Source organism: Protopterus annectens, chromosome 6.part0 (assembly GCF_019279795.1).
Source record: "Protopterus annectens isolate FY-2018-M chromosome 6.part0, PAN1.0, whole genome shotgun sequence".
In the NCBI taxonomy this organism is placed as follows: Eukaryota; Metazoa; Chordata; order Ceratodontiformes; family Protopteridae; genus Protopterus; species Protopterus annectens.
Window position 1 is genome coordinate 377,958,796 of NC_056737.1, and position 27,836 is coordinate 377,986,631.

Consider the following 27,836-nt stretch of genomic DNA (forward strand, 5'->3'; position numbering starts at 1 on the left):
CTATGGCTGACCAGGTTCGCAGACATCTGCAGACTATGGGCTATAATTTACTCACCAGCTGACACAGACATCCTCCAAAAAGGTCTCACTGAGATGGATACCTGGTGTCAAAATCATGGCCTCAAGCTAAATGCGAAAAAGTACATAGTTATTCCCTTTGGAAATAAGTTGCCTACAAACTACCCCATAGGTGGTAGTCCCCTAAATATGGAAAACGTAATAAGGGATCTGGGGACCCAAGTAGATGGTAATCTCTCCTTTGATAATCACAGTGCCAAAGTGTTAGAAAATCCTTCTATATGGCCCACCTAATCACAAAAGGGTTTGCATCCAGATCAAAAGAGGTCATTGTGCCCCTCTACTCATCACTCATCAGACCCATCATAGAGTACAATGCCCCATTTGATATGTACCTTACAAGACACAGGCAACAGCTGGAAAGTCCACAGAAGTACCTCACCAAGAGGATCACCAGTCTCAAACAGATGCCCTGTGCAGCTCGACTGAAGAAACTCCAGCTGTACTCTGTTGCATACCGCCTTATCAGAGGTGATCTCTGCCTGACATACAAGGCCATGTCCAACCCAGAATTGATGGACATGCTCCACCAAAAGAAAATCTTATCCCTTCGAGCCACACGCTCTAGGGATCTAAACCTCACCACAACAATAAATAGGACGTGCTGGAGGGATAGATTCCTGTCCCAGAGGAACAAGATTCCAATCTACATTAGGCAGAGCTTCTCGCTGGCACTCTCTTCAAGAGAAACCTCGATGAGTGCATGGGAAACAAAGTTTACCCCAGGCAGGGATCACTTCAGTGGCTCTGCTGGACAGAGGCACAGGGAACTAATCTAAGGGGGCAGCGAAAGTCAACACATTCTGGCTAGGCTTATAAATGCCTTCTGGCAGATAGCATAGTACCTACCTGTGAACCTATAGATCTTCAGCCATTGGTAGTTTTAAATTACCAAGCCTGATCAAATGTGTCATTCAGCCAGTAGCCCATAGCAGTTTATATATTTAGACATGGATTCTGCATTTACTCACTGTAGAAATCTTCACCTTGTCCCTAAAGTTAAAAATTAACTAATATCTCCTCAGGACAGCCCTACCCCCATTAAAGTTACTACTGCCATGGGTTTTTTGATCTTCATTAGGATTTTAGACACTGAACCATGCATTCTAGGAATGCCATCATGCAGACCACCACACGAAAGTGAAAGCCTTTTCCACACCCTCTCCAACAGGTGCCAAAGCCCCTAATCAAACTCTGGTCATCTGCTTCATAGTTATGGCTTTGTTTCTGTGCGCTGACAGATTTGGCAGAACTCTAATGTTCTGAGTCGCTCCCTGGATACAACAGTGGCCTCTGGTACAGTTTAGAATGGCAGGTGGGTGTCACTTAAAGTGGAGATCACGTACATAGTCAGTAATTAGCAACTTTTCCTTTCTCTGTGGAAAAGCACGAGAGAGAGGGAAAGGGAATAAAAAGAAAGAAAAACACAGATCTTGTTTTAATTGCTCCCCTAGTAATGAAAAGTTAACAAGTTTATAAATGTGAAAGCATGCTTATTAAAAGTCAATGCACTGATCTACATCACACTGTCCTATTTTTTTTTTTAGATGTATCAAAAAGCCGCTTATAGTTGATCTATATTGAAGTAAAATAACAATGTTCTGTAGTCCAATCTCGCCTTCATTCTTAACCATGGGTTCGGAGCCGAACCTCGGCTCCAACTCTGCCATACTCTAGCTCGAAGTCTTCAGTTGGCTCGTGGCTGAGGTATCCCATCATGCAACAGGTCTATTCCCCAGATCTCGTTTGCTGCTTGTTACGCTCAGACGTGGTCTCGCTTTTGGCCATGGCTAAGTATACTGTTTATAAACTTTTGACTTGTTGCTCAAAAAAGCTATTTTCATAGCTCTGTGTGTGTGGTAGTGGTGTTATACTGCCTTTGTTTTGCTTCACTTGCTGTTTTTGTGGCCTTTTCGTTGGCCATTTTTGTATCCCCTTCGTTTCTTTTCTTCCCACGGCTAGGCCCGTTTCAGTTAGAGGACCTAGTCCTCCCTGTAGTCTTTTTCCCACTGGTTACTAAGCCATTTTTAGTTAGAGGCTCTAGTTTCCCATGCGGGGTTTAGTTGGGTCCAGTGTGTGAATGTATTGCTTTGAACCTGTGTGTGTTCTCCTTTATTCAGCATGTCCAAGGATTCTAAAGAACACAGGCCTTTGGGTTTTAAAAAGTGTGTTGAATGCAACAATAAAATGTCTTTGACTGATGGGCACTCTGTGTGTGTGTGTGTGTGTGTGTGTGTGTGTGTGTGTGTGTGTGTGTGTGTGTGTGTGTGTGCTGCTTGGGGGCTATTCACCTCCAAGAGTCCTGCTTGTTTTGTCATTCCTTCAGTCGCCGTGTACTAGAGGAGAGGAGGAACAAGCTCATTTTGAGAAGACTGCTTAAACACTCCGAGGAAGACTTGGCTAAGTCTTCCAGTCCCTTATCCTCTACAGCTAAAAAGGACAAAAAGACTTCTAAGAAGCACTCTCCAGCTCCATCTGTTTCTTCAGAACCGCCAGAGAAAGTTGCAAGAACAGCTTCTCCTTCTTTGGTTCCATTGCCCTCGGTGCTGACAGAAGGTAGTGTCTTGACTAAGTCCGTATCGGCTCCCAGCCTTTCAGAGCCGGTCAGGAATATTTTATTTTGGAACTGGTCTCCAGTTATTCGACCAGTTTCTCCTTCACACAGGTCCCCTTCCGTAGGGAGATCCAGATCTCCAACTATATCTTCCAGGTCCTCCAGGACCCCTTTTTGATGAGGACGTTGATAGAGTGGTGAAGAAACTGCTTCATTCATCGGTGTTGACCAAATTAATTTCGGCTCCGACCCAGTCAGCTCCAGAGCCTATGGCCTCTTCATCCTTTGTTGTTCCTTCTCCGAGCCTTTCTCGGCCTTCTGAGCCAGAGTTGCCTGTTCCATCTGCTGCCGTTAGGTTAGTTCCACTAGCCTCACCTGGCCTTTCTGTTCAGATTTCCGCTCCAACCCTGTCGGCTTTATCCACGGGATCGAGGGTCCATGGTTCTCCGGTCGGACCCTAGGGGGAGGGCTCGGATCGATCTTCATTGGTTCCGAGCCTTCCTCTCTGTGCTTTGGCTCGAGTGAGCTTGGACCCTGACATCTGCTTCAGACTTCATCTCCTCAGCACCGAGAGCTACTGCTGTATCCTCTATGGTTTGTTGGCTTTCGCAGTCGGGGGAATCGGCCTTCACGGTTATCAGGAGCGTGCTGGCCAGGTCATCAACTACATCCTACAGCACCGACACTCTGCCCCCTCCGGCACTGGTGTCTGTTTTGGATCACCCTCTGTCCCTGGGCAGCGGAGACCCTAAGCCTCAGGATATCTCCATGAGTGGTCCCCAACTTTCTGACATCTCCCCAGAGTTTTTGCCTGAGGAGCCCACCAGAAAGAGATTGTGTAAAAGGAAACACCTCAACTCCCCGGATGAGTCTCTCACGTCGGACACCGATTTCGAGGAGTCAGATGGGTCCCCCAAGTCGTCTTCTGAAAATCTCTTTTTCAGATATCCTTGATCTTGAAACAGAAAGGCGGCTGGCCCTCCAAATCCCCTTCTGATGAGGCGTCTGTGTTCCTGAAGGCTTTCGGGTCCCAAACCCACCGCCTCTTGGGTTTTACCCCCTTTTGATGCGCTACTAGATCTTGTCTGTCAAAGTGTGGGAAATTCCTGACACTGTGGAACCGGTCCCTAGAAGACCCAATAAGTTTTTGTCCGCCCCACTGACAAGGAATATCTAACAAAAGGCATTCCAGTAGATGCCATGGTGGTGGCAGCAGCCACCAAGAAGGAACTTGCTGGAACTTCTTGTACCGTCCATCCACTTAACAAGGAGTCCCTGGCTATGGACCGGTGTGGGAAGCATGTGTTTACCTTAGTGGCCTTTACACTGTGGTCGCTGAACTACTTGATGCATTTTTCAAGGCTCCAGAGAGATCATCTAAAAGAGAGAGATTTTCTACAGGGTAACATTTCTGATGCCGTGGCACAGAAGGTCAGTGCACAGATGTATACCCTAAATTCCTTTACCAACTCCTCCATGAGGCATGATCTCATATGTAGCCAACTGAGTGAGTAGGGCAGCGGGTTCCAGAGTCTCTCTTAGGAGACGCTCCTGGATGCGCTTGTGCAATTTCGCGGAGGCCTTCAAGTCTACGTTCACCAATGCTCCCTTTGATGGTTCATCATTCAGAACCAAGGTAAAGGACACACTCACTAGGTGCGAACAGGAAGGAAAAACTCTGTCTGCCGTGGGAGTCAGTTTTTCCATGCCTTCTAGACCTTACCCCAAGAGCCAGAAGGGTGGGAAAATGTGGTTCAGGAAGTCGCAGAGGTTTTTTCAGGACGCACAAAGTGATTCCCCCTCCAGAGGCAGGGGAGGGGGTGGAAATTCAGGTAGACGCCACCGTAGAGGCAGAGGAGGCCTGCGTAACTAGGGGGACCATGATTCCTTTCGTGGTCCTCCCTACCAATGCTCCTGAAGGGAGGCCCAACTGTGCGTCTCTGGAGCCAGTCTGGGGTCAGATTTCTTTAATCCCAGAAGCCTGGCAAGTCATCACCAAAGATGAGATAATTTCCAGAGGTTATCATATTCCCTTCTCTTCTTTTCCCCCACCAACTAAGAGAATCCCAGACGTTCCACCCAGTCACAGGGATTCCGCGACTTCAGAAATAAAAAAGTTGCTCTCAAAGAGAGCCATCCAGCCTGTCCCCGCAGTCCAAGTAGGATTAGTGACTTTCTCAATATTCTTTTTGGTGCCGAAAAGAGCAGGGGACCTGAGACCCACGTTGGATCTCAGCTGATTGAACCTTCATGTACAAAAGTCCAAGTTCCGCATGGTCACCTTACAGTCAATACTCCCTCTGTTAGGGAAAGATGTGTGGATGTGCTCCATCGACCTCAAAGATGCTTACTGCCATGTCAAGATGGACAGGGCATCGAGAAGTCATCTATGCTTCCGGCTGGGAGCCAGTCATTTTCAGTTTCGCACTTTGCCCTTTGGTCTCACCACAGCCCCCAGGGTGTTCTCCAAATGCATGGCAGTGGTAATGGCTCACTTGAGATGTCAGGGATTTCAAGTGTTTCCATACCTGGATGACTGGCTCCTTTCTGCCACCATTACTATGCCAAAGGTTAGGAATTACTCTAAATTGGAAAAAAAATTGCCTTGTTGCCCTTGCAGCATGTCACTTTTATCAGCACCGAACTAGATACGGTGCTCATGAGGGCCTTCTTACCAGAAGAGAGAATTCAGGCTCTACAACAGCAGGTCTACGCCTTACTACTATTGAGGAAGGTCAAGGCAGAAGTGGTCCTCAAGTTATTCAGGACCATGGCTGCCACGATCATGCTAGTTTCCCTTGCCAGACTACACATGAAGGTTCTTCAGTGGCTGATTTTCACCCAGTGGTCACTACAGCATCTTCCACTCTCCCATTCTATTCTAATTACGGACACGTGCAAGCAGGATCTACGCTGGTGGCTTCAGGCCAGCAATCTCAACGTTCTATCTTCTCCAGTTGCCACGGTGACCACGGATGCCTCCCAGATTGGGTGGGGGGTCATCTCAGTAGGACAATCCAAGGCATGTGGCAGGATTACGAGACCAATTTGCATGTCAATGTCTTGGAGATGAAAGCAGTGCTATTAGCATTGCAAGCACTTCAGAGCTTTCTCCCTCTAGGGACAATTGCAATCCACTCAGACAACATGTCAGTTTGTTGGTATCTGAACAAACAGGGAGGAACCAAATCGTTACCCCTTTGCAGAGAGGCACTTCGAGTTTGGCAGTGGACGGTGTCTTTCCAACGCTTTCTAGCTGCAACTCATGTACAGCGGATGTCCATCTTGATTGCCGACAGGCCGAGCAGAGCTATCCTGATGCCTCACAAGTGGTCCCTAAACAATTATGTTGCGGAGACGATATTTCACAGATGTGGTCAACCTTGCTGTGATCTTTTTGCCAGCCCCCCTCAATGCCAAATGCAGCAGCAACTTCACCCTTATCCCCCAGAGGGGGAGACGCCCAGGGACGCTCTGGTTCACGATTGGCCCTCCAGATTTCTCTACGCCTTTCCACAGTTACCTCTAATATCAAAGGCCATTCAGAAAGCACAGTCTTTGGGAAGCAAAATGATCCTCATTGCCCCACACTGGCCTCGTCAGATTTGGTTTCCCTTCCTTCAACCCTTATCTAATGGACAAGCCCTGGATTCTGGACCTAGCTCCAGATCTGCTGACTCGTATGTCAGGACAGTTCCATCCCTCAATCCAGACCCTCAAGTTGACAGCTTGGCTGCTCCAGTTCTGTCCTTAGTCAGACTTTATGATTTTTCCCCGGAAGTGGTCCATATTCTATCATCTTCCCACAAGCCTTCTACCAGGCAGATTTATTCCAGTAAGTGGAAGAGATTTTCTATTTGGGCCCGTGAGAGACATATTGATCCTTATACAGTGCCTTTTTCGACAATATTAGTATTTCTTTCTCAGCTGTTCAGACAGGGGTCAGCTGCAGCAACCATTAAAGTGCAACTGGCAGCGATTTCTACCTTTTACGTTGCTCATGAGCCCAATTTTATGTCTCACAGGCTTTGTAGGGCTTTCCTGAAAGGGACATTGTTACTATGACCTCCAGTCTTTGATCCAGTAATGCCGTGGACCTCAGTTTTGTATTACAGAAGCTCACCTCAACTCCCTTTGAGCCCGCAGCTACGTGTAACATTAAATTCTTGTCATGGAAGACAGTATTTTTGGTAACCATAACTTCAGCTAGGCGGGTCTCTGAACTCCAAGCATGATCGACTAAGCCCCCTTATTTGGCGTTTCACAAAGATGGGGTTTCCTTAAGAACCAATCCTTCATTTGTTCCAAAGGTTGCCTCTGTTGTCAATATCAACCAATCCATTGAGTTGCCTGTGTTTTTTCCTGAATTCTCCAACAAGGCAGAATTTAAGTTTCATCAGCTAGATGTTCATAGAGAATTCTATTTCTATTTACATAGGACAAAAGATTTCAGGAAATCAGATCAAATGTTTGTCTTGTTTTCAGACACTAGACTTGGGGTTCTGTTTCTAAGATAACCTTGTCTCGCTGGATCTCTGATTGCATCTCATTTATTTATGCTTCCAATGGCAAAGAATTACCTTTAAAGTGAAGGCTTTGTGGCTACCTCAACTGCTTTTCAGGCTGGGATATCTATGGATGATATTTGTGCTGCAGCAACATGGGCTTCGCCTCATACTTTTATTAGTCACTACAAATTAGATCTGGTCTCTAGAGGCAGATCTTCCTTTGGTTCCACAGTGCTCAAGAGTATTTTTCACTGAGCCACCCAAGATCAAGGTGCTAGGGACACTGTCCCACGGGTAATAATGAAGTTGAGATTGGACTACATAACATCAAGAAGTTATGTACTCACCATAACGTTCGATGTATGTAGTCCATCTTGCCTTACATTCTTACTAACCCTCCCTCCTATCCCCTGCTGGAGGAAATAGAGGAATAGTCTCTAGGTGTCAGTAGTCCTTTCTGTTGGGGTTGTTCTTCTCAGAGAGAGAGAGAGAGGGGTGTGTGTGTTTGTGTGTGTGTGTGTGTGTGTGTGTGTGTGTGTGTGTGTGTGTGTGTGTGTGTGTGTGTGTTTGCAGTAAAGATCTGGGGAATAATAGACCTGTTGCATGATGGGATACCTCTTAGCCACGAGCCAATTGAAGACTTAGAGCTACAGTATGGGCGAGTCGGAGCTGAGGTTTGGCTCCGAACCCACAAGTAAGAATGAAGGCGAGATGGACTACATACATCGAACGTTATGATGAGTACATAACTTCTTGTTTTGTACCGTTTAGTTTCAGCAATTCATTGATATTAGAGAGCAGTTCTATGAGATACATAATCCAGCTGATTTTAAATTTATAATGCTTTGGTGTCATAGCGGTTCCTAAAGATAATTAAAAGACTTGACAGGCATTGCTAATGTGTAAAAGCTTTCAGTTTTCTCTTTGCATACTAATTAATGTGAATGTTTCCTTGTTTGCTTATAAAATATGATTGCCCTGCTTTGTTTGCCAATGCAGAACTAATAAAACAAAGCATTATTTTGTTCAAGATGTGCAGCACTTACTGTCTAAAGTAACGTCCATACTCTTAGGTTGATAGGTTCTAGCTAGGCTTCCAGCCAATGAGACCATTAAGAAGCTTTGCCACATTGCTCAGTACTTGTGGGAGACTGACATTGTCTCCAATTAGGTAGATTTTCCCCAGTTCTTAAGAAAATTGACAAATTACCTATCCATTCTTCCAGACTGATTTTTAAGGTTACTAGTTAAGTATTGTGCTTAATATAAAAGGTCAGCCTGTTGCAGAAACATGGAATACATTGGGTTAGACACCTGTCATTCTCTCGGGGTGGTACTGATGAGCTAATATAGGTTAAGGCCTCTAGAGGAGGTGTTGGCTTGATAAGTGGTTCTGCGTAGCTAAAGGAATTCAAAGAGTGCTGGAATGTTCATAGCATGAAAGGCTAGGCAGAGATTATCACTCGGGAGTCAGTGCAGCACTGAATAGAGAGAGAGAGGATTTTAATTCATCAAACTAGCGAAGGGTACTGATACTTGCGATCTGTTTGGTGAAACATTGAGAACTCTTGAGTTGGTTTAGGTACTTAGTGAATTTGCATGCCAAACAAGGCATTATATTCAATGATGGACCTAGTAAGGGAAGCATAAGGTGGGTCTATAACTGCTTTGTATTTTAAGGAGGTAACATGATAGATAAATTGGTCAAGGTAGAAGAATTGTCTACTAACACAGATGTGTAGTGCTCAAGTATCCGTTATCAACATAGTACCCAAGTTCCTGATGTCTTATGTCAGATTTAAGTGGAATTTTATTTATGTGGTAAGTAGTGATGATAGATTTATCAAAAGAAACTGTGAGGCATTTCTGGGCTTTGAGGATAGTCCATGGTTAACTAACCAAAAATTTATTTAGTTTAACCCTTGCTGATGAATTTGAGTATCACGATGAGTTTGATAACTGCCTTCAGTTTGCAGTCAACAAATGTGGTTAGCCATAGTCAACTAACAAATCAGCTTTCATGGCTGAGCAGTATTAACCAAAGATTAGGAGTGATAGGGCTAAGCCTGTGACACTGCTTGGTGATGTCCTTCTGTGCAGAGCAACCACCCCGCCAATCTTAACAGTGTGGGTTCTGTCAGATTGCGAGTTTCCAGTTCAACAAACTCTGTATGGGTTACTGTTGAATTGGGAGAGTTTATCAGTAATCTCAGTATGATGGGTAATATTAAGACATTGTCAGGCAACCTAGGCTGAGTGGACCACATGTTCCTTCAAAGAACTCAACCAGCTTGATCAAGCTCTAACTTTTATAAAGCAAACTTGCTATATATCCAGTGATACAAGGTTGCCTATATTATCATTTTTTAGTTCACATTCCATAGCTTTGCAAGTAATATTAGTGAGACTAATAGGCTGTAATTCAAAGGGTCAGTAGAGGGGCTACTTTTATGTAAGGGACTCCACAACTTGGGGTTGTAACCACTGGGGAGACTCAGATTGGAGATGATTGACTGGGTTTTCCTAGATTGTACTCTGCAGACAGCTAGGGATATTGTCATGCCCCAGGAAACTGGTTTTGGAGAACACCAAAAGGCATTTTGCCAAAATAATTGCTGTGGAGGGGAGATGTGAATGGAAACTGAGGAGGAGAGATGGAAGGATGGGTTTGTTTAGTGTTAGAAGAATGTTTAGCCACATGAATGTTAGCATTGTCCACGGGGTGACTCCATTAAATGTTGTAGTACAGAATTGTTGAGTACTTCTAAGCTGTATAATACAGCTAATGAATGTGTTATGGCTGCATTTTGCAATAGCTGCAACCCTAAATTCAAGGCTGGCTTACATATGGTAATCAAAAATTTGAAGATGGTACTTGCAATTTAATTTTTTTTTTTTTTTTTTTTTTTTTTTTTTTTATGAAGTGGGTATTCTTTGAGATGACCGGGAACTTTTTCACACACAATGATTTTAGAACTGTTTTGTTGTTAATGGAGGTAGTGTTGAAAAATAATTTCATTTTCTTCGAAGGAGAATATTTTAAGCAGTCTAGGGGTGTTGCTATGGTGCACATTGTGCTCCTACATATGCTAATGTTATAATGGCCTACTGGGAAAATAAATATATACTAACTTCTGCTTTTAAGAGTAAGTGGACATTTTATGGCAGATTTTTAGATGATTTGTGTTTTTTATGGAAAGGGGACGAGGATGATTTTAAGTTATTTGTTGACTATATTAATGGAACTAGTTTTTTTAAATTTACATACAGTTTTAACTATCAACAGGTAAATTATTTAGATGTAAATGTAACGAAGACTAATGAAGGTTTTACGTCTAAAATATACCTTTTTTTTTTTTAAAGAGACCTTTTCGAACTCATATTTACACTACACCAGTTCGCACCCACCCCACCAAAAGAGGGGTGTGTTAAAGGGTCAGTTAGTATGTTTAAGTAGAATGACTTCTGACGATAAAGTATTTTTTAGTGAGTGTAAAGTACTGAAAGGCTTGTTTTTAAACAGGGGTTATCCTGGTGCACTGTTGACCAAATATGTAAGGAGGTCACTGGTGAAAGGGGAGGTAGATTTGCCCCTATTTTAGGTAAACCAGAAACAATTACCACACAAAAAGTGATGAATGTAAACATAAATGACAATCACAGTTCCGGTATTATGACTACATATGATGGTCAGTCAGGATTAGTTAGAAGAATTATTGATAAAGAATGGAAAAACTTTGCAAAATTGTCAGATTTAGATCACATTTTTGACAACGAATTAAAGTATACCTATAGGAGAGGTAACAATGTAAAAGGTATGCTTGAGAAAAGTGCAAATAGACACAATTTGGAAAAAGGTACCAAAAAGAAAAAAGGTTTATTTAAGTGTGGAAGCTGTAGCTACTGCTCGTACCTTACAACAGGAGAATGAGTATATTTGCAAGCAAGAAAAAAAAACTGATTTTAAGTACCTTTGCAAACTGCAACACGAAAAGTATTATTTATTTAGCTCTATGTAAAAAATGTGATTCTTTTTATGTTGGAAAGAGTGAAAGGAAGCTTAAGCAAAGAATTTACAAGCATCTTTATGACATTAAAACCAAATGTGAAAATAATGCACTATAAAAGCACAGTACTGTATGTAAACAAGCAGAATTTCAGTTCTTTATTTTAGAAACAGTAGCTATGGATCCCAGGGGTGGTATGTGGGAAACACTTGTAGAATATAGAGAATTGTACTGGCAAATAATTTTAGAAGCCAGTAGATTTCCAGGTCTCAATAATATGATTTCTCTTATTCCTGTGTTAAAATTGAGATCTGCAAAGTTATAAATTCATGTCCACCATTTTTTATGATTTATTAAACTATTAGGTATACAAGACCAGATTATTAACTATCGAGGTGTCTTACTAGGAAACCAATAATGTAAATAAATATTTTTTAAGGATCAAGTTATTTATGTTTTATTATTTTAACATATTTTTGTGCTTGTAATGACACACACTTCCAGTAGGGGGAACTAAAGTCTTTTACAAGAATTATTTAAACCAATGTTTTTATTAGAAAATATATATTTTATATTAAAGTTTGAAAGAGGTGTATAGAGATATCCACATATTAGATTTATATTTTATATATTATATATATGTAATTTTATATTGATCGCACATTTACTGAACAAAACATTTTTAAAAGGTTTATAAACGGTTTAGGAAAGGAGGTGATGTATATATCAAAATGCATTTATCTCTTAATTGCAGCTCTAAGGATATTGGATAATTATTAATTATTTGATTTATAAAAGGTGAACTCACAGGGGATTATGTTATCTGATGAAGTTGAAGACGAAAACGTTTGTTTAACATTGCCAGCATTTATTCCGTGTTTGTGTTTCGAGCTACTAATAAACTGTTCGTGATCAACTCACTGGGTCCGAGGTGCTTTGTTTGATAATAGTTAAGGTCTTAACCTTGCAGACCCAAGGTACAGGGTTTGCTTTTGACTTTGTAAACTCAAACACCTTGGACCAGATAGTCTATACTCCCCCCTCTGAGTACAAACTTAGTCGACCTGGTATTCATAAACATAGAAGAACACTGTACATCTGTAGCCTGGTAAGGTACGACAACAAAGCTGTCTTCATAATAAAAATCAGTTCTGTGACCCTGGCTAACTTTGTGATTTTTAAGAGCTATTGCAAGGCACATTTCCTACTATTAAGCGATAACCTGTCAGTATTTCAAGCCCCACCAAATCCTGAGACAATAGCCGCCTCTGCAGAATTGTTCACAGAAACCCTATACAGTCATGCCAGTAATTTCATAGAGACAGCTGTACCTACCAGAAGCAAGCCCAGAACTAAAAAAACTTCCTGGTAGAATCCAGACATAAACCGGTTATATAACAAAAGAAAAAAGTCATAGCCAAGATTAGGAAGTGCTATGCCCAGCATGATAAAATCACAGTAATCAATCTAAAAAAAACAATTAAGAGGACAAATTAAGTCTACTAAAGCCAAATTTGAGGTAAATATAGCTCCTTAGATATAAGGCAACCACAAAGCTTTTTTAGCTGTGTCTGAAACCTCAAAGGTAGCACACAACATTGTGCAGAATTGATTGTATAGGGAGACACCTGTACAAAGCCAGAAGATTTAACAAGTCTTCTTGTTGACTAGTTCAACTCTTAATTTTGAACTCCCCAGCCACTCCCCAGGAAATACCATCAGACATCCCCCTTCCCAATTATTACTAGGGAGGAGGTCCTAGATGCACTCTCTAAGGTCAAAAATAGTGCATTGTTGGGCCCTGATTATTTCACTGCCTCCTAAATAGCATGAAACATGACCTATCCAGACCACTGGAGTCCGTGTTTAACCATAACCTCCAGATAGGCTTTGTGCCATGCGAATGAAGAAATGCAGTGGTAATCCCTCTGCACAATGGCATGCAGTCAATGGACTCCAAGAAGTACAGACCCATAAGTGTGACTAGTCTCATATAAAAAGCGAAGTGTATAGAATTTTCATGAAAGTGATTAATAAGGCCATAGGGAACCTTCAGACACAGGATTTAACCCAGTTTAGTTTTATAAAGGTCAGAGCATGCCTACTCAATCTAATGGACTTCTGTAAGAGGTCACCAAGACAGTGGATGAGGGCAGAATGGTGCATACTGCCTTCCTTGACCTAGCTAAGGCATTTGATACAATACCCCAATTAGGCAGTGTGCAAACAAACTCAGTGATGTCAGCATAAACCCATATGGTATAAGTTGGTTAGCCAGCTGGCTATCAGGTAGGATCCAGGAAGGTTAGGATAGGGGAGACCACCTCCACAAAGAGGCCGATTACTAGTGGAGTCCATCATGACTCTGCTGGGTCTGCTTCTTTTTGGCATTGTCTTCTTGCAAGTCAAGCTTAAGTTTGCAGATGATTGCAAGCTAGGAGCAGTTATAGACTCTCCCCAAGACACTAACATCCTACAGGAAAGACTAACACAGACAGATGACTAATGTCAAAGCCATGGCTTAAAACTTTATGCCAAGAAATATATAATGGTGCTGTTTGGGAAGTCAGCCACACTAGGAAATAACCTTGATAGCACACCTGTAAGAGTAGAACCAGTAGTCAGGGATTTGGGTATGCATATAGGTAGTAACCTGATTTTCGACCAACTTGTCTCCAAGGTAATAAGGAAATCATTCTGTGTTGCTCAACTTGTAAGCAAGGGCATGACATCTGTTCCATGGAAGTAATTGTTCCACTGTATTCTGCCCTCATCAGGCCCATAATTGAGTGCAATGCCCCCTTTGGTATGTACCTGTCCAGGCACATGCAACGACTGGAATGTCCACAGAGGTTCCTCACAAAAAGAATACAGGATGTAAAACATGTCCTGTGCAGACCTTAAAGCCCCATCTCTGTACTGTGTTTCCTGCAGACTGTTGAGGGGCGATCTATGCCTGACATACAAGGCATCCTTGGATCCCACTCTGATGGACCTTTTGACAAATTACTTGATCTTGGGATTTAAACTTTGCTTGCGACATAAATAGGGCAAGTTGGAAGGACAGCTGTGTGTCTCACAGAATCCCCATTTGTGTGGCAGAGCTTTTCCCTAACCCTGTTCAAGAGAAACGTGGACAAGTGGATGGAAAACTCTGGGTTTTGCACCCATGTATGTAATGGACAGAGGTAGCCTGTAAATCTTGCCATAGTTTACATATACTTCTTAAAGTAACCTTTAAGGCATATAAACTTATAGGGTACAATTGGGTTGCTTGGCTAGGTGTATAAAGGCCCCAGTGGTCATTAGCCTAGTTATATACCAGTGAACTTCTGAACCTGTGAACAGAATGCATCAAAAGTGATGAGTTTTGCTGGAGTGTGGTGCACACATAGTGGAAATTGCATTGTCGCCCCTGCCAACCTGTTGACTTGATTTCAAAGATGGGTGTGATTGGTTTGAGAAATGTTGACAACCATGACGGCTGAAATACAGAAAAAATAGTCACAAAGCAGACACTGGTAAAATAAATATTTTAATGTATAAATTAACTTAGCAGCTTTATTCATCTTGAAGTGCCTCTTCTGAGACTATGCTGCTGTTTTACTGTCACTCACTGGCAGTTTAGAGTTTAGACGATAAAATACTACACCCTGGGACTTTAACTGTTGCATGGTTAGCTAACAACTTGCAGAACAAATGACAAATGGGTAGTACCTATATAAATATAAAAAGTTTAAAAGCACTAATGTCAGCACAGGGCAGACCCTGTGACAGGGAAAATTCTATTCCTTCAAATATGTCATAATGCTAAAAAATTAAAAAAACAGAAGGTGGAAACGGTCCAGAACCAAGTGAAAAACAAAACCAAGAACAACACGCACTCCGTCCATAATTCCGGTCCACAAGTGTTGAAATGAAATTTAGCATTTTCATCCAGAACTGTAGCTGATGATGTCGTGGTATGATTCTAGATTAAAACACTTGTCATAATGCTTCTTTCCATGAGCCTAAGAATTGGGAGCAAAGATTTTTCAACTCTTATTTTTTTCATAAAATCATTATTTTATGAAAATATAACACACAGACAGCCACACTACAACAAAAAAAAACTTATTCAGGTGGGGTCAGAATGTGTTATGTTTGCTCAGCAGTTAGTATATTTGCCTTGCTTGACAGAAATATGTGAAGACTAGGTTTACTCTCCATGCCAGGTACTGGGGTACATATTTACTGTCACACTGCAATGTAGCATGAGTGGGATGCTGTACTCTTAAGTTGTCCTTTGAATGAGACCTGAAACAGTGATCACCTCAGAGGTGTCACTTCAGTTGTGTATTGCAAATTCCATGATATGTATCAGAAGGATAGATATGGGAGTTTTTCCTAGTGTCACACCCAGTCAACAAATATAAATAAAATAATCCAATAGATACTGCTTTCATATTCGCAGAAAGTGCTGCTGGGGATAAGAAAAGGAGCTGCATATGCATTATGCATTAATAAAAAATGGGCCTGAATGTAGCTCAGGCATTTGGCAAATGATTAGTAGAAAACAGACTGCATCGTATTGGAGCTGAATGTGATGTTTTGTATAATCTTACAGTAAAAAAATGTTGCTACTCCTCTACTTTTATGGAAATCCTAATATGTGTTGAGAGGTGCATTTGCTCTAGGCTTGATGGAATCTGCCTTCTCAACAATTGTAATTAACTTCTTGGTACTCCCTCTTGTATTTGCATTTAGTAGAATTGGGAGATATTTATGCATTGCTTTTATTCAACAGAGATCCAGTGAGAAAAACTTAAGTTATAAAATTAGCAGTTATATACAACAGAGAAAAATGTAAAGCTTAAAGTTGCCGTATGGACATACGCTAACTGAAGGCAGCTATTCTATAGAAAATCTGCAGTCAGTAAGAGTTATTACATAATAAGACAGAATTGGTTTATGCAATGAGGTTAAAATGTCAAAATACAATTTTACATTTTTGGGTAGAAGAAATGAGAGGACGTATAGGAGATACGAGTAGAAAGTTTGCTAGTAGGTGAGGAAAAGTGAGTGGTGTGTAAATTTGGTAGGTGATATAAAGAAAAAGAAAATTATAGTGAAGCTGATTGTAGGTGTAGAAGTTGAGTATCTTCTTCTTTCGGCTGCTGCCGTCAGGGGTCGCCACAGCAGATCAACTGTTTCCATGTCTTCCTGTCCTCAGCATCTTGCTCCGTCACACCAACCACCTGCATGTCCTCTCTCACCACATCCATGAACCTTATCTTAGGCCTTCCTCTTTTCCTGTTACCGGACAGCTTCATCCTTAGCATCTTTTTCCCAATATACTCTGCATCCCTCCTCAGCACATGTCCAAACCAACATAATCTTGCCTCTCTGGCTTTGTCTTCAAACCTTCCAACCTGGGCTAACCCTGTAATATACTTATTCCTAATCCTGTCCATCCTCATCACACCCAGTGCAAATCTTAACATCTTCAGCTCTGCCACGTCAAGCTCTGACTCCTGCCTTTTTGTCAATGCCACTGTCTCCAACCCATATAACATAGCTGGTCTCACTACACTCTTGTAGACCTTTCCTTTCACTCTTACTGGTACTCGTCTGTCACAAGTCACTCCTGACACTCTTCTCCACCCACTCCATCCTGCCTGTACTCTCTTCTTCACCTCTCTTCCACACTCACCATTACTCTGAATTGTTGATCCCAAGTATTTAAACTCATCCACCTTCGCCACCTCTACTCCCTGCATCCTCACCATTCCTCTATCCTCCCTCTCATTCACACACATATATTCTGTCTTGGTCCTGCTGACCTTCATTCCTCTTCTCTCTAGAGCACATCTCCACCTCTCCAGGGTCTCCTCTACCTGTTCCCTGCTCTCACTACAGATCACATTGTCATCTGCAAACATCATAGTCCACGGGGACTCCTGTCTGATCTCATCTGTCAACCTGTCCATCATCATTACAAATAAGAAAGGGCTCAGAGCTGAACCTTGATGTAATCCCACCTCCACCTTAAATGCATCCGTCACTCCCACCGCAGACTTCACCGCGGTCACACTACCCTTGTACATATCCTGTACCACTCTTACATACTTCTCTGACACTCCCGACTTCCTCATACAATACCGCAACTCCTCTCTAGGCACCCTGTCATATGCGTTCTCTAAATCCACAAAGACACAATGCAACTCCTTCTGACATTCTCTGTACTTCTCCATCAACACTCTCAAAGCAAACATCGCATCTGTAGTGCTCTTTCCTGGCATGAAACCATATTGCTGATCACTAATCATCACCTCCCTTCTTAACCTAGCTTCCACTACTCTTTCCCATAACTTCATGCTGTGACCAATTAATTTAATCCCTCTGTAGTTACTACAGCTCTGCACATCACCCTTATTCTTAAAAATCGGTACCAAAACATCTTTCTCCCTTCCTCAGGCTTCCTCTCACTTTCCAAGATTTCATTAGGCAATCTAGTTAAAAACTCCACTGCCATTTCACCTAAACATCTCCATGCTTCCACAGGTATGTCATCTGGACCAACAGCCTTTCCGTTCTTCATCCTCTTCATAGCTATCCTTACTTTCTCCTTGCTAATCCACTGCACTTCATGATTCACTATCCTCACATCATCCAACCTTCTCTCCCTCTCATTCTCTTCATTCATCAGCCCCTCAAAGTACTCTTTCCATCTGCTCAACACACTCTCCTCGTTTGTGAGTATGTTTCCCTCATTATCCTTTATCGCCCTTACCTGCTGCACATCTTTACTATCTCGGTCCCTCTGTCTAGCCAATCGGTACAGGTCCTTTTCTCCCTCCTTAGTGTTCAACCTTTTATACAACTCGTCATACGCCTTATCCTTGGCCTTCACCACCTCTCTCTTTGCCATGCACTTCATCTCCTTATAGTCTTGTCTACTTTCTTCATCTCTCTGACAATCCCACTTCTTCGCCAACCTCTTTCTCTGTATACTCTCCTGTACTTCTTCATTCCACCATCAGGTCTCCTTGTCCTCCTTTCCAGATGTCACACCAAGCACCTTTCTAGCCATCTCCCTTACTAGCTCTGCTGTAGTTACCAAGCTATTCGGAAACTCTTCACTGCCACCCAGTGCCTGTCTAAACTCTTCCCTGAACTCCACCTCACAATTACCCTTTTTCAATTTCCACCATTTGATCCTTGGTGCTGCCCTCACACTCATCCTCCTCTTTTTGATCACCAATGTCATCCTACAAACCACCATCCTATGCTGCCTAATGACACTTTCCCCTGCCACCGCTTTACAGTCTCCAGTCTCCTTCAGACGGGCCCTTCTGTAGAAGTTATTGAGTATGGGTTGCAATTTTCCTGGGGGGGGGGGGGGACTTGTAAGATGATAAGAAAAACTCAGAATTATTACAAACTCTTTTAAACAGATGTTCAATAATGTATATGAACAGACATTAAATATACATTAACAATTACATCTACATTTGCTAATTAGATTACATTAATATGAAAGTTGAGTTAGAGTATAAAAGATACTTGTACATTAGTAGATGTTAAACACTGGCTATTTGAAGAGATATATTAGTGGGTTTGTCAGGTAGATAATAGATCATGTCATTGCTAGTTTGGTATTGAAGTTGCGTGTTTTTACTGAATGTACATATGTTTTTCAAATGGAAAGTTGGTGTAAGTAGCAAGTGTAGGTGTTAAAACAGAAGCATATGTTGAATGTTTTGTATTTTGTTGGCCTAGGTGTCTTCCATGTGGGACACTGAGCAGGGAAGTGAGGATGTGATCGTTTTAATATGTAGCTTTTTCTCCAAAACTTTGGTGCCTTCTTGATATATAACCACATTTGCTATTGCATACCTGTTGATTTTATAGCATTTTTTTTTTGTGCATTTTGGCTCAGAATGCTGATTATCTTAAGTGATCATTTTAACAAGTGTGCATTGTAGAATTTGGTACACTGAGAATGTTTGTTTCAAGCATGCTGATGAGACAAGCTGAGGTAAACTGCTTCAGCCACAAGATGGGTTAATGGTTATTTTTCTACTGTTGTGTGATCTTATGACAGTCTCAGTGGAGAAGATTCTGATAAGATTTTCATTGTTGTAGATTCTTCTAATTCTTTATTGTACAGTTTGAAATGCGGTATGATTTGTTTCCTCCAGATCAAATATTCATTGATTCATTGTTTGCTTCCTTGCAGTTACACAGAACCAGATCCTGTAAATATTGCTGCAGATGGAGTTGAAAAATTCAAAAATGAAAGCTTTGAGATAATAATTGTTGATACAAGTGGTCGCCATAAACAAGAAGATTCCTTATTTGAAGAAATGCTTCAAGTTTCTAATGCTATAGTAAGTTAAGTAAAAATGTAAGCAGCATCTCTGTAAGACCTTCCATGCAGCTGTTCGATCCTGTACCATCAGATGGCAATACAATGACCCATGCTTGTTTCTCAGTTGCTTTCTTACCATTTTCTGGGATAGCATTACAAGGTTTGTCATCCACAGTAGAAAAGCATGGGGTACATTATTGTGTGTTTTTCTTTTCTTTTTTTTTTTGTCAAGGCTTTTCATTATTTTCATTTTTTTCCCTTTGTTCAAGTGCATGTTTTAGCAGTTGCTGCTTTGATAAAGAATTAATGTTTATCAGATGAAGTGGTTTCCTGATCTGCTGTTTGATGCCTGATTTGCAGTATCAGCAGCTGTGAGCTTTGTTAGTTATCTTTGTCAGGCATTATTGATGGGAGTGCAGAATTTATTTTTTCTCCAAAAGAATAGATGATAATTTGGGCAGCACAATGGTGCCGTGGTTAGCGTTGTTGCCTCCCAACAAGAGGTTCTCTGGTTCGATTCTCAGCCGGGATGCCGTCTGTGCAGAGTCTAAATGTCCTCCCTGTGTTCTCGTGGGCTTCCTCTGAGTGCTCCAATTTCCTCCCACATTCCCAAGACATGCTGCAGGTGGATTGATCATTCTAAATTGACCCTGTGTGTGTGTGTGTGTGTGTGTGTGTGTGTGTGTGTGTGTGTGTGTGTGTGTGTGTGTGTGTATGAGACTTCGGAGGACAGTTGGGCGCCGTGCACAACTCGACACCATAAAACTCTACTGCCACTCATTCTGCAGACCAATGATCCACTGTGGCGACCCTTAACAGGAGTATCAAAAAGGTGAAGAATAAATGATAACTTCATGGTTTCTGATAGTGACCATTTTTAATCGGTTGACCTTTGTAAGTAACCGGTTTCAGAATGTCTTTATAGTCTTTTAAATCAACTCAGCCGGAGTAAGACTAGCATTTTACCTAATCTAAATGCCTTTTTCTTGTCAACTAGCTTCTTTGAGATAGATCACTGTTGTAAAGACAACAACAGAACTGTCTCTTTGTACCTTTGGATATGTATTGCATTGCTGATGTGGTTTATTTGTCCCCGCACTACCATTTGCAGCTATTGTGCATTAACCCATCTATAATACCTCACTTGAAACTGTTGTATTTAGTGAGCAGTCATTTCTAGCTTGAGTTCAGTATTAATGTTTTTGATGCAACTCATTTTCTGGTACAGATGCTGTCACTGTCAGGATCTTGTTTTTTGTAGGTAATAGGCTTTTTGTTGACACCAGCCAAGTTGATCTTGGAGGAGGACTGCAGCAGCAATAAAACAGCTAGATTTTACTCCCCAACGTTAATCATGTGGTCTGAGTTTTAGTATTTATTATTTTTGCTTCATGCTGTTGTTGACTAGCACAGCACATACCTAATGTTAATGCAGTATTGCATTGTAAGTTTTTGTTTGCTTGAAGTCTTTACTTTCTTTTTTTTTCCTTCTTGCAATTTACAATCAGCTGCCATCAGTTCTTCTCTTCATTCACGGAGTCTATTAGACCTATTTTAGCTACACTCTGGGTCAACTCAACCCACATCCCCGGTCAGTGAGTAGTGTGAGGACACTGGTGCAGCATAAAACGGCTGCTGGGAGTATACCCTAACTTCTTTCTCCTTGCAGTGGTCTTGCCAGCTGTGCAGACCCTGCCCTGAAGAGGGCACGTGAGCTTTCCCACATGTACAACTTCTCAGTTAAGTGTTTCAGAGCTTATGCAATACAGAGCTTGCTAGGGTTTTAATACTGCTCATCACACTAAGCCTAAGCTGCCTTCATTCCCCCCATGGGCGAGCATACATTGGATGCCCACTCCCCCCCCCCCTTCTCCAGTGCCTGAACTGCTTCTTGACCATTGGTCATGTGAGGCACAGTAAGTGCATTATCCCTCTGCACCATGAGTATCTCCAACATTTTTAGTTTACTACTGTTTTCTTTTTGTATTTGCTTAATTTTTTACATTATAAGGAAATGTAAATTGTTTATAAATGTGTTTTGAAGGTAGTAAGATCCCCATTCATGCTGACTGGTGCATGTGTGGCAGATAATTTGACCATACAATTAATGTTTTTTTTTTTTTTTTTGGTTTGTTTACTTTTGTATGGGAGCCATGCAGATTACTGACAGCTGTGATTATTTGGCAAGGTGCAACTATGTGCTTTTTCAAGTAAAGTTTACAAAAGTAATTGTTGCATTCAGTTAAGTGAAAAAACTATTGCATGGACTTTCTTTAGTGAGGACTCCTGTAGAGCTATAGTAACAGATGCTCTATAAATTAGTTTGTAGTTAAACTTGCAACAAACCGTAATAGAGTACATCATTGTAAAGCATTAAAACAGTTAAACTAACTTGGACTCCAAAACCATCTTACCTACGCTCAACTAATCACTTCCCATAATCTGTATTCTCCTGATTAAGTGCCCAGCATTGCAAAACACCCTACATTACTACTCCCCAGATTGAGACATTGTCTGTAGCAACAAACTCCTGCTATCAGTAAGTCATTTAATACTACTAGTGACTCTCCTGTGTTTTTTTTTTTCTTTCTCCCTTCTGTCTTTCTCCTTCAGTTTTAAGAAATGGAGGCACTGCAGTGTAAAAAAGAAGAAAAATCTGATTAAAAGAGCATGACAAAAAGATTAATATGCTTTTTCTCATTTTTGTATAGGGGAATGACTGGATTATGGCCCGTAGCTTGATCTAGTTCATAGGTTCATAGCTAGGTACTAGGCTATCTGCCCAAGGGCCTATGTAAGCCTAGCCAACAAGGTTCCCTGGCTTACGCCACCCAAGAAAGTTATTTTCCTGTGCCACTATCGAGCAGAGACACAGAAGTGATCCCCGGTGTGTATTTCCTATTTCCCATCCACTCATCAAGATTTTTCTTGAAGAGTGCTAATGAAGAACTTTGCTTGACATAGATGGGTAGCCTGTTCCAGAGTATGGGAAGTCTCTGGGACAGGAATCTATCCCTCCAGCATGTCCTGTTTACTGTGGTGACAAGGATGTCCTTCAAGAATGCAACTGCAGTCATAACATGTGGGTTGTCCTGCCTCAGGCAGCCCTCGGTCGGCCGGATTCCAAAGTCTGGGTCCGACGTCGGCTGATGTCGCATTTCTCTCCGACGTCAGAGCGGCTGGAGTACATAAGCATCAGCCGACGCCATTTTCTTCAGTCTTTCTTGCCGCGCGGTGCCCGAAGCAGAAGCAGTTCGCAAGTGCCGGTCGGTCAGCTCCTGTATTCTACGATACCGAAGTCATCGAAAAAGCTAAGTACCCCGTTGGGGACCTTTTCTTGCCTCAGCCGATGTCAGAAATTACTGAAAAAGTTAACAATTGTCTTTTTGTGGTAAACAAATACCTCATAAGGATTTCCACTCTTACTGCCTCCCTTGCCTGGGCCCAGACCACGACGTCTCGGCCTGTGTAGCCTGTGCTCGCTTCAACAAGCGCACTCTCAGGAGCCGGGCGGAGTTCGCTGAAGATTTTTTCGGCGATAAATTTGCCTACAACATGCCGTCGGATCTTCCGACATCGCAAACACCCAAAAAACGAAAAGACCGGGACCGACATCCTCGGCCCGCGTCTACCACCGACTCCACGCCAAAACCTAGCGCGAGTGCTCCGGTTCCCTCTGAGATGGTCTCTCCACCGCTCCGAACCGAAGACACCGCATTACCGACGACTCAGATTCCAGACATTACTCCGACGCCAGTTATAGACTTTCCTCCGGATACCGAAACCGAGGAAATGCCCGAGACCATTGCAGTAGACAAGGTCACTCCTGAACGTGGAGCTGCCAGGCCTCCTTTGGCCATGTCTATTAAGGCCTACACTAGGGCTAAGGCAGCCAGCAAAACAAAGCATATTACTTCTAAATCCTTACCTCAGCCGACTCCGGAGACACAAATTATGTCCATGGCTGCTGATTTAGTTTCCATGATTAGAGGTTCACAGGCCCATCCTGAGAGAGCATCCCAGCCTCCTCCTGATAAAAGGCCCCGGGTTGAACCCTCTGACCCTACTCCTTCAGATGAAGACTCTGAGGGCTCTGTCCACTCTGATAGCCAGGAAGAGCTCTTCCAGACTTATGAGGACTCGGATGCAGAAGATTCCATCCCTTCGGCCTCCCCTCCTGAGGATATTTCTTTTGGGGAAGTTCTGCACACCATGAGGGAACATTTCAAGTGGCAGGGTCAGGAATATTCTGATTCTAGGAAACGCTTGAGGACTTTCCTTAAGAAGCCTCAGCACAGGCCCTTAGCTATTCCTCCTGTACTTGATGTTCTGGATGATTTGTATTCTGACTCTAGTGCTACCCCTGATTCTCTTCCTCCTGCTCCAGCCAAGCCAGACAGGTATTACAGGGTCCCAGAAACTCATTCCCATTTATTCAGGGCCCATTCTGCTGATTTGGAAACTATTTCACAGGGGCCTAAAGGAGTTTCAGCCTCCACCTCAAAAAATCCTTTGCCCTCCAACAGGGAAGCAAGGTCATTAGAGAGATGGGGCAAAAAGGTTTACACATCCACTACCTTATCTATGAGAGCTTTAAATTGCCTTTTTCATATGTTACAGTATCAGGATTATCTCTTAGAAGATTTACAAAAAACATTAGCTTCTCCTGATCCTTTAGACAGGAAGACTTTGCAGGAAGCTGTACATAACACTCAGCAAGTAAGCAATCACTTCCTGCATTGTGGATATGATGCACTGGAAGCTTCATGTAGGGCAGCTATGACAGGGGCAGTGATTCGTAGACATGCTTGGTTAAAAGATCAACCTCTACCAGATCATGTAAAAGCAAAACTTCTGGATGCACCTTTGGAAAAGAACAAGCTTTTTGGTGCAAATGCTAAGGATGTGTTAAAGACCATCGAAGAAAAAGCAAAATCAGTTCAGACTGTGAAAGATTTCCTCCAGGTTAAACCCCCCAGATTCAGTAGGAATTGGCCTTCAAAAAACTGGTCCTTTCCTAATCCAGAAAAGTTTCAAAGGGGTAAGAACAGATGTGGCCGAGGAAGAGGCCAATACAGAGGCCCTTACAGGGGACGACAATGGCAGCCAGGAAACCAAAGAATTGACACAGGGGTTTCACCTGCCCAACAACCACAAACCCAATGACTTTCCTCTACTACCGCCTACAAGGGAACAACTAGAAGCTCCTTTGGGCGGGAAATTATCTCTGTTTGCAGAAAACTGGCACAGACTGACAAAGGACAAATGGATTTTGGACATTATAGACCGAGGGTACAGGTTTCTTTTTCATACCTTACCAAGAAAACAAGGCATGCCAAACCTACCACAAAATCAAAGGGCAGAGGCTATCAAGCAAATCACTCTGCTGACTCGAATGAAAGCAATAGAAAGAGTTCCACAACAAGAACAAGAACAGGGGTTTTACTCAAGACTGTTCCTTGTTCCAAGAAATGAATCTCAATGGAGACCAATACTGGACTTGTCCGCATTAAACACCTTTCTCATAGTACCAAAGTTCAAAATGCTGACTCTACAGCAACTCCTTCCCATGCTGGGCAAGGAGTCGTGGCTGATTACTCTGGACCTCAAGGAGGCATACCTGCATGTCCCCATCAGACACAGCTGCAGAAGATACCTCAGATTTCTTGCAGGGCCAGAGCATTATCAATTCTCAGCATTGCCATTTGACTTATCTACTGCGCCCAGAGTATTTACAAAATGCCTGGCTTCAGTAATTGCTCATTGCAGGCTCCAGGGTATACAAATCTACCCGTACCTGGACGACTGCCTCATACAAGCGGACGACAAATCGATGTTGACAAAAAACCTGGATTATGTCATATGATTACTTCAAGCTGTGGGATACACAGTCCACTTCCAAAAGTCAAGACTGCAGCCATCCCAGCAAATAACCTTCTTAGGAGCCAAACTAGACACATCCTCTCAGATGGCTTACCTGACAGAAGACAAGCAAGAGAAGTTAACTCATTACTTCAAAGGTTTAGCAAAACTCACCCAGATGACTGCAAGGAGATTCTTACAGGCCCTGGGTTACATGGCATCCTGCATTCTACTGGTTCCTTTAGCAAAACTACACATGAGAAAGCTTCAATGGTACCTAAAAAGCATTTGGTCTCAGCACAGCAACAACTTGGAGACAATCATACCACTCATTCCATGCCTACAAAAGGAATTCCTATGGTGGGCCTCGGTGAGCCAGGAAAACACAGGTATGTCATTCAAAAAACCACAGATAACACAGACCATGACTACAGACACCTCAGACCTTGGATGGGGGGCGCACATGGAGGGCAGGTGTATACAAGGTCAATGGTCTCCAAAGGAAACACATCTGCATATAAATCAAAAGGAAATGCTGGCAGTAATGCATGCCATCGAGGCTTTTCAACACCAACTCCAGCAAGGCCATTTAATGATACGGACAGACAACACCACTGTGATGTGGTACATAAACAAGCAGGGGGGCACCCACTCTTACCCCCTTTGCAGACTGACAATGCAGCTTTGGGACAAATCACTGAGCCTAAACATCCAGTTACAATCCCAGTTTGTTCCAGGAAAAGACAATGTGTTGGCGGACAGCCTAAGCAGGAATTTCACAGATCCACACGAGTGGAGGTTACACCCGAAGGCCTTCAGACAACTCACTTCGACATGGGGCAAGCCAGAAGTGGACCCATTTGCCTCTCACCTCAACCATCTTCTACCAAAATTTTGCACAAGGACATACCATCCAAAGGCTTGGAAAATAGATGCCCTCTCATTCAACTGGAACTCCCTAGCAATCTATGCATTCCCACCTCTGCCACTGATGACCTCAGTATTACTAAAGATCAAAGCAGAGAAGCCCAAGGGAATCATAATAGCTCCGGATTGGCCAAGACAACACTGGTACCCACTACTACGGAGCATATGTCACACCAGGAGGTGGGCCCTTCCTCAGTGGCCTCTACTTTTGACTCAACACAATTTCGAAACACTGCATCCAAACCTTCAGACACTGCAGCTAACAGCTTGGGAGATCCCATAAATAACTTCAGCTTATCTCTCTCTAAGGAAGTTCAGCGGATACTAACAGAGGCTCGAAGACCATCTACCAGAAAGGTTTACTTAGCAAAGTGGAAAAGATACAGCAATTGGAATACCAGCAAGGGACAGGATGCTTCATTGCTGAACATCCCACTTATCTTGGAATATTTGGCAGATATGTTAAAGAACGGCCTCTCATATTCTTCCATAAAGATACATGCATCTGCTATTTCAGCTAGATACAACACTGATCCTCCTGTTTTCTCTCACCCTTTACTAAGACAAATCCTCAGGGGAATCAAGAACATTAAGCTACCAAGAAAGGCCCCAGTGCCAGCCTGGGACCTCAATTTTGTCTTAGAAAAACTGACTCTACCTCCTTTTGAGCCAGCAGCTTCAGTTGACTTGCAATTTCTCTCATGGAAGACAGCCTTCCTGTTGGCAATTACCTCAGCAAGAAGGGTTTCGGAGCTACAGGCCCTAATGGCAATACCACCCTTTATTATTTTCCACAGAGACAGGGTTTCATTAAGGACCAACCCTACTTTTATGCCAAAGGTGGTATCTAGGGTTTCTCTAAGTCAAGCCATTCATCTGCCTGCTTTCTTCCCCAATCCTGAGAATAAGGGGGAAAGACTTTTGCATACCTTGGACATTCACAGACAACTTCGATACTACCTGGACAGAACCAAGGCCAGTAGGAAGTCTGAACAACTTTTTGTAGCTTACGCCCCTGCAGTCCAAGGAAAAGCAATTTCAAAACAGACTATTTCTAAATGGATTGGATTCTGTTATTCCTTTCATGGAAAGACTGTTCCAGCCAATGTCAGACCACATTCCACCAGAGCTACAGCCACCTCTACAGCTTTTTTAAGAGGGGTGCCTACCAAGGACATTCTAGAAGCTGCTACATGGAGCTCCGTGCATACATTCTCCAAACACTACAATCTCCCTCTATATTCCAGATCCAGAGCAGGCTTTGCTTCGGCAGTCCTGCAGGGTTTGATTGCCACACCATCTTTTTCCTAGTGCATACCTCCTCCCCCAGCTAAGCTATGGTATTCTACCCACATGTTATGACTGCAGTTGCATTCTTGAAGGACATAGTACAGTTTTGTACCTACCATAAATGTAGATGTCCGATAGACATGCAACTGCAGTCGGATTTTCCCTCCCTCCATACCCCTCTATGCCTAGGGTCCACTCCTATCCCTGTTACTCTTAGCTGGGGATATCTGTTATGGTGTATTTGTTTTATTGCTCAT

At 42.6% G+C, this 27,836-nt stretch overlaps 1 protein-coding gene across 1 annotated transcript in view; it reads left to right on the forward strand.

Moving 5' to 3' along the window:
* SRP54 (signal recognition particle 54) overlaps positions 1-27,836 on the forward strand; it is a 1,212,380-nt gene that overhangs the window by 323,552 nt on the left and 860,992 nt on the right. Inside the window, exon 8 of the mRNA XM_044073524.1 lies at positions 19,369-19,519. Within this exon, the coding sequence (XP_043929459.1) occupies positions 19,369-19,519 (151 nt within the window). The remainder of the gene's footprint in view (positions 1-19,368; positions 19,520-27,836) is intronic.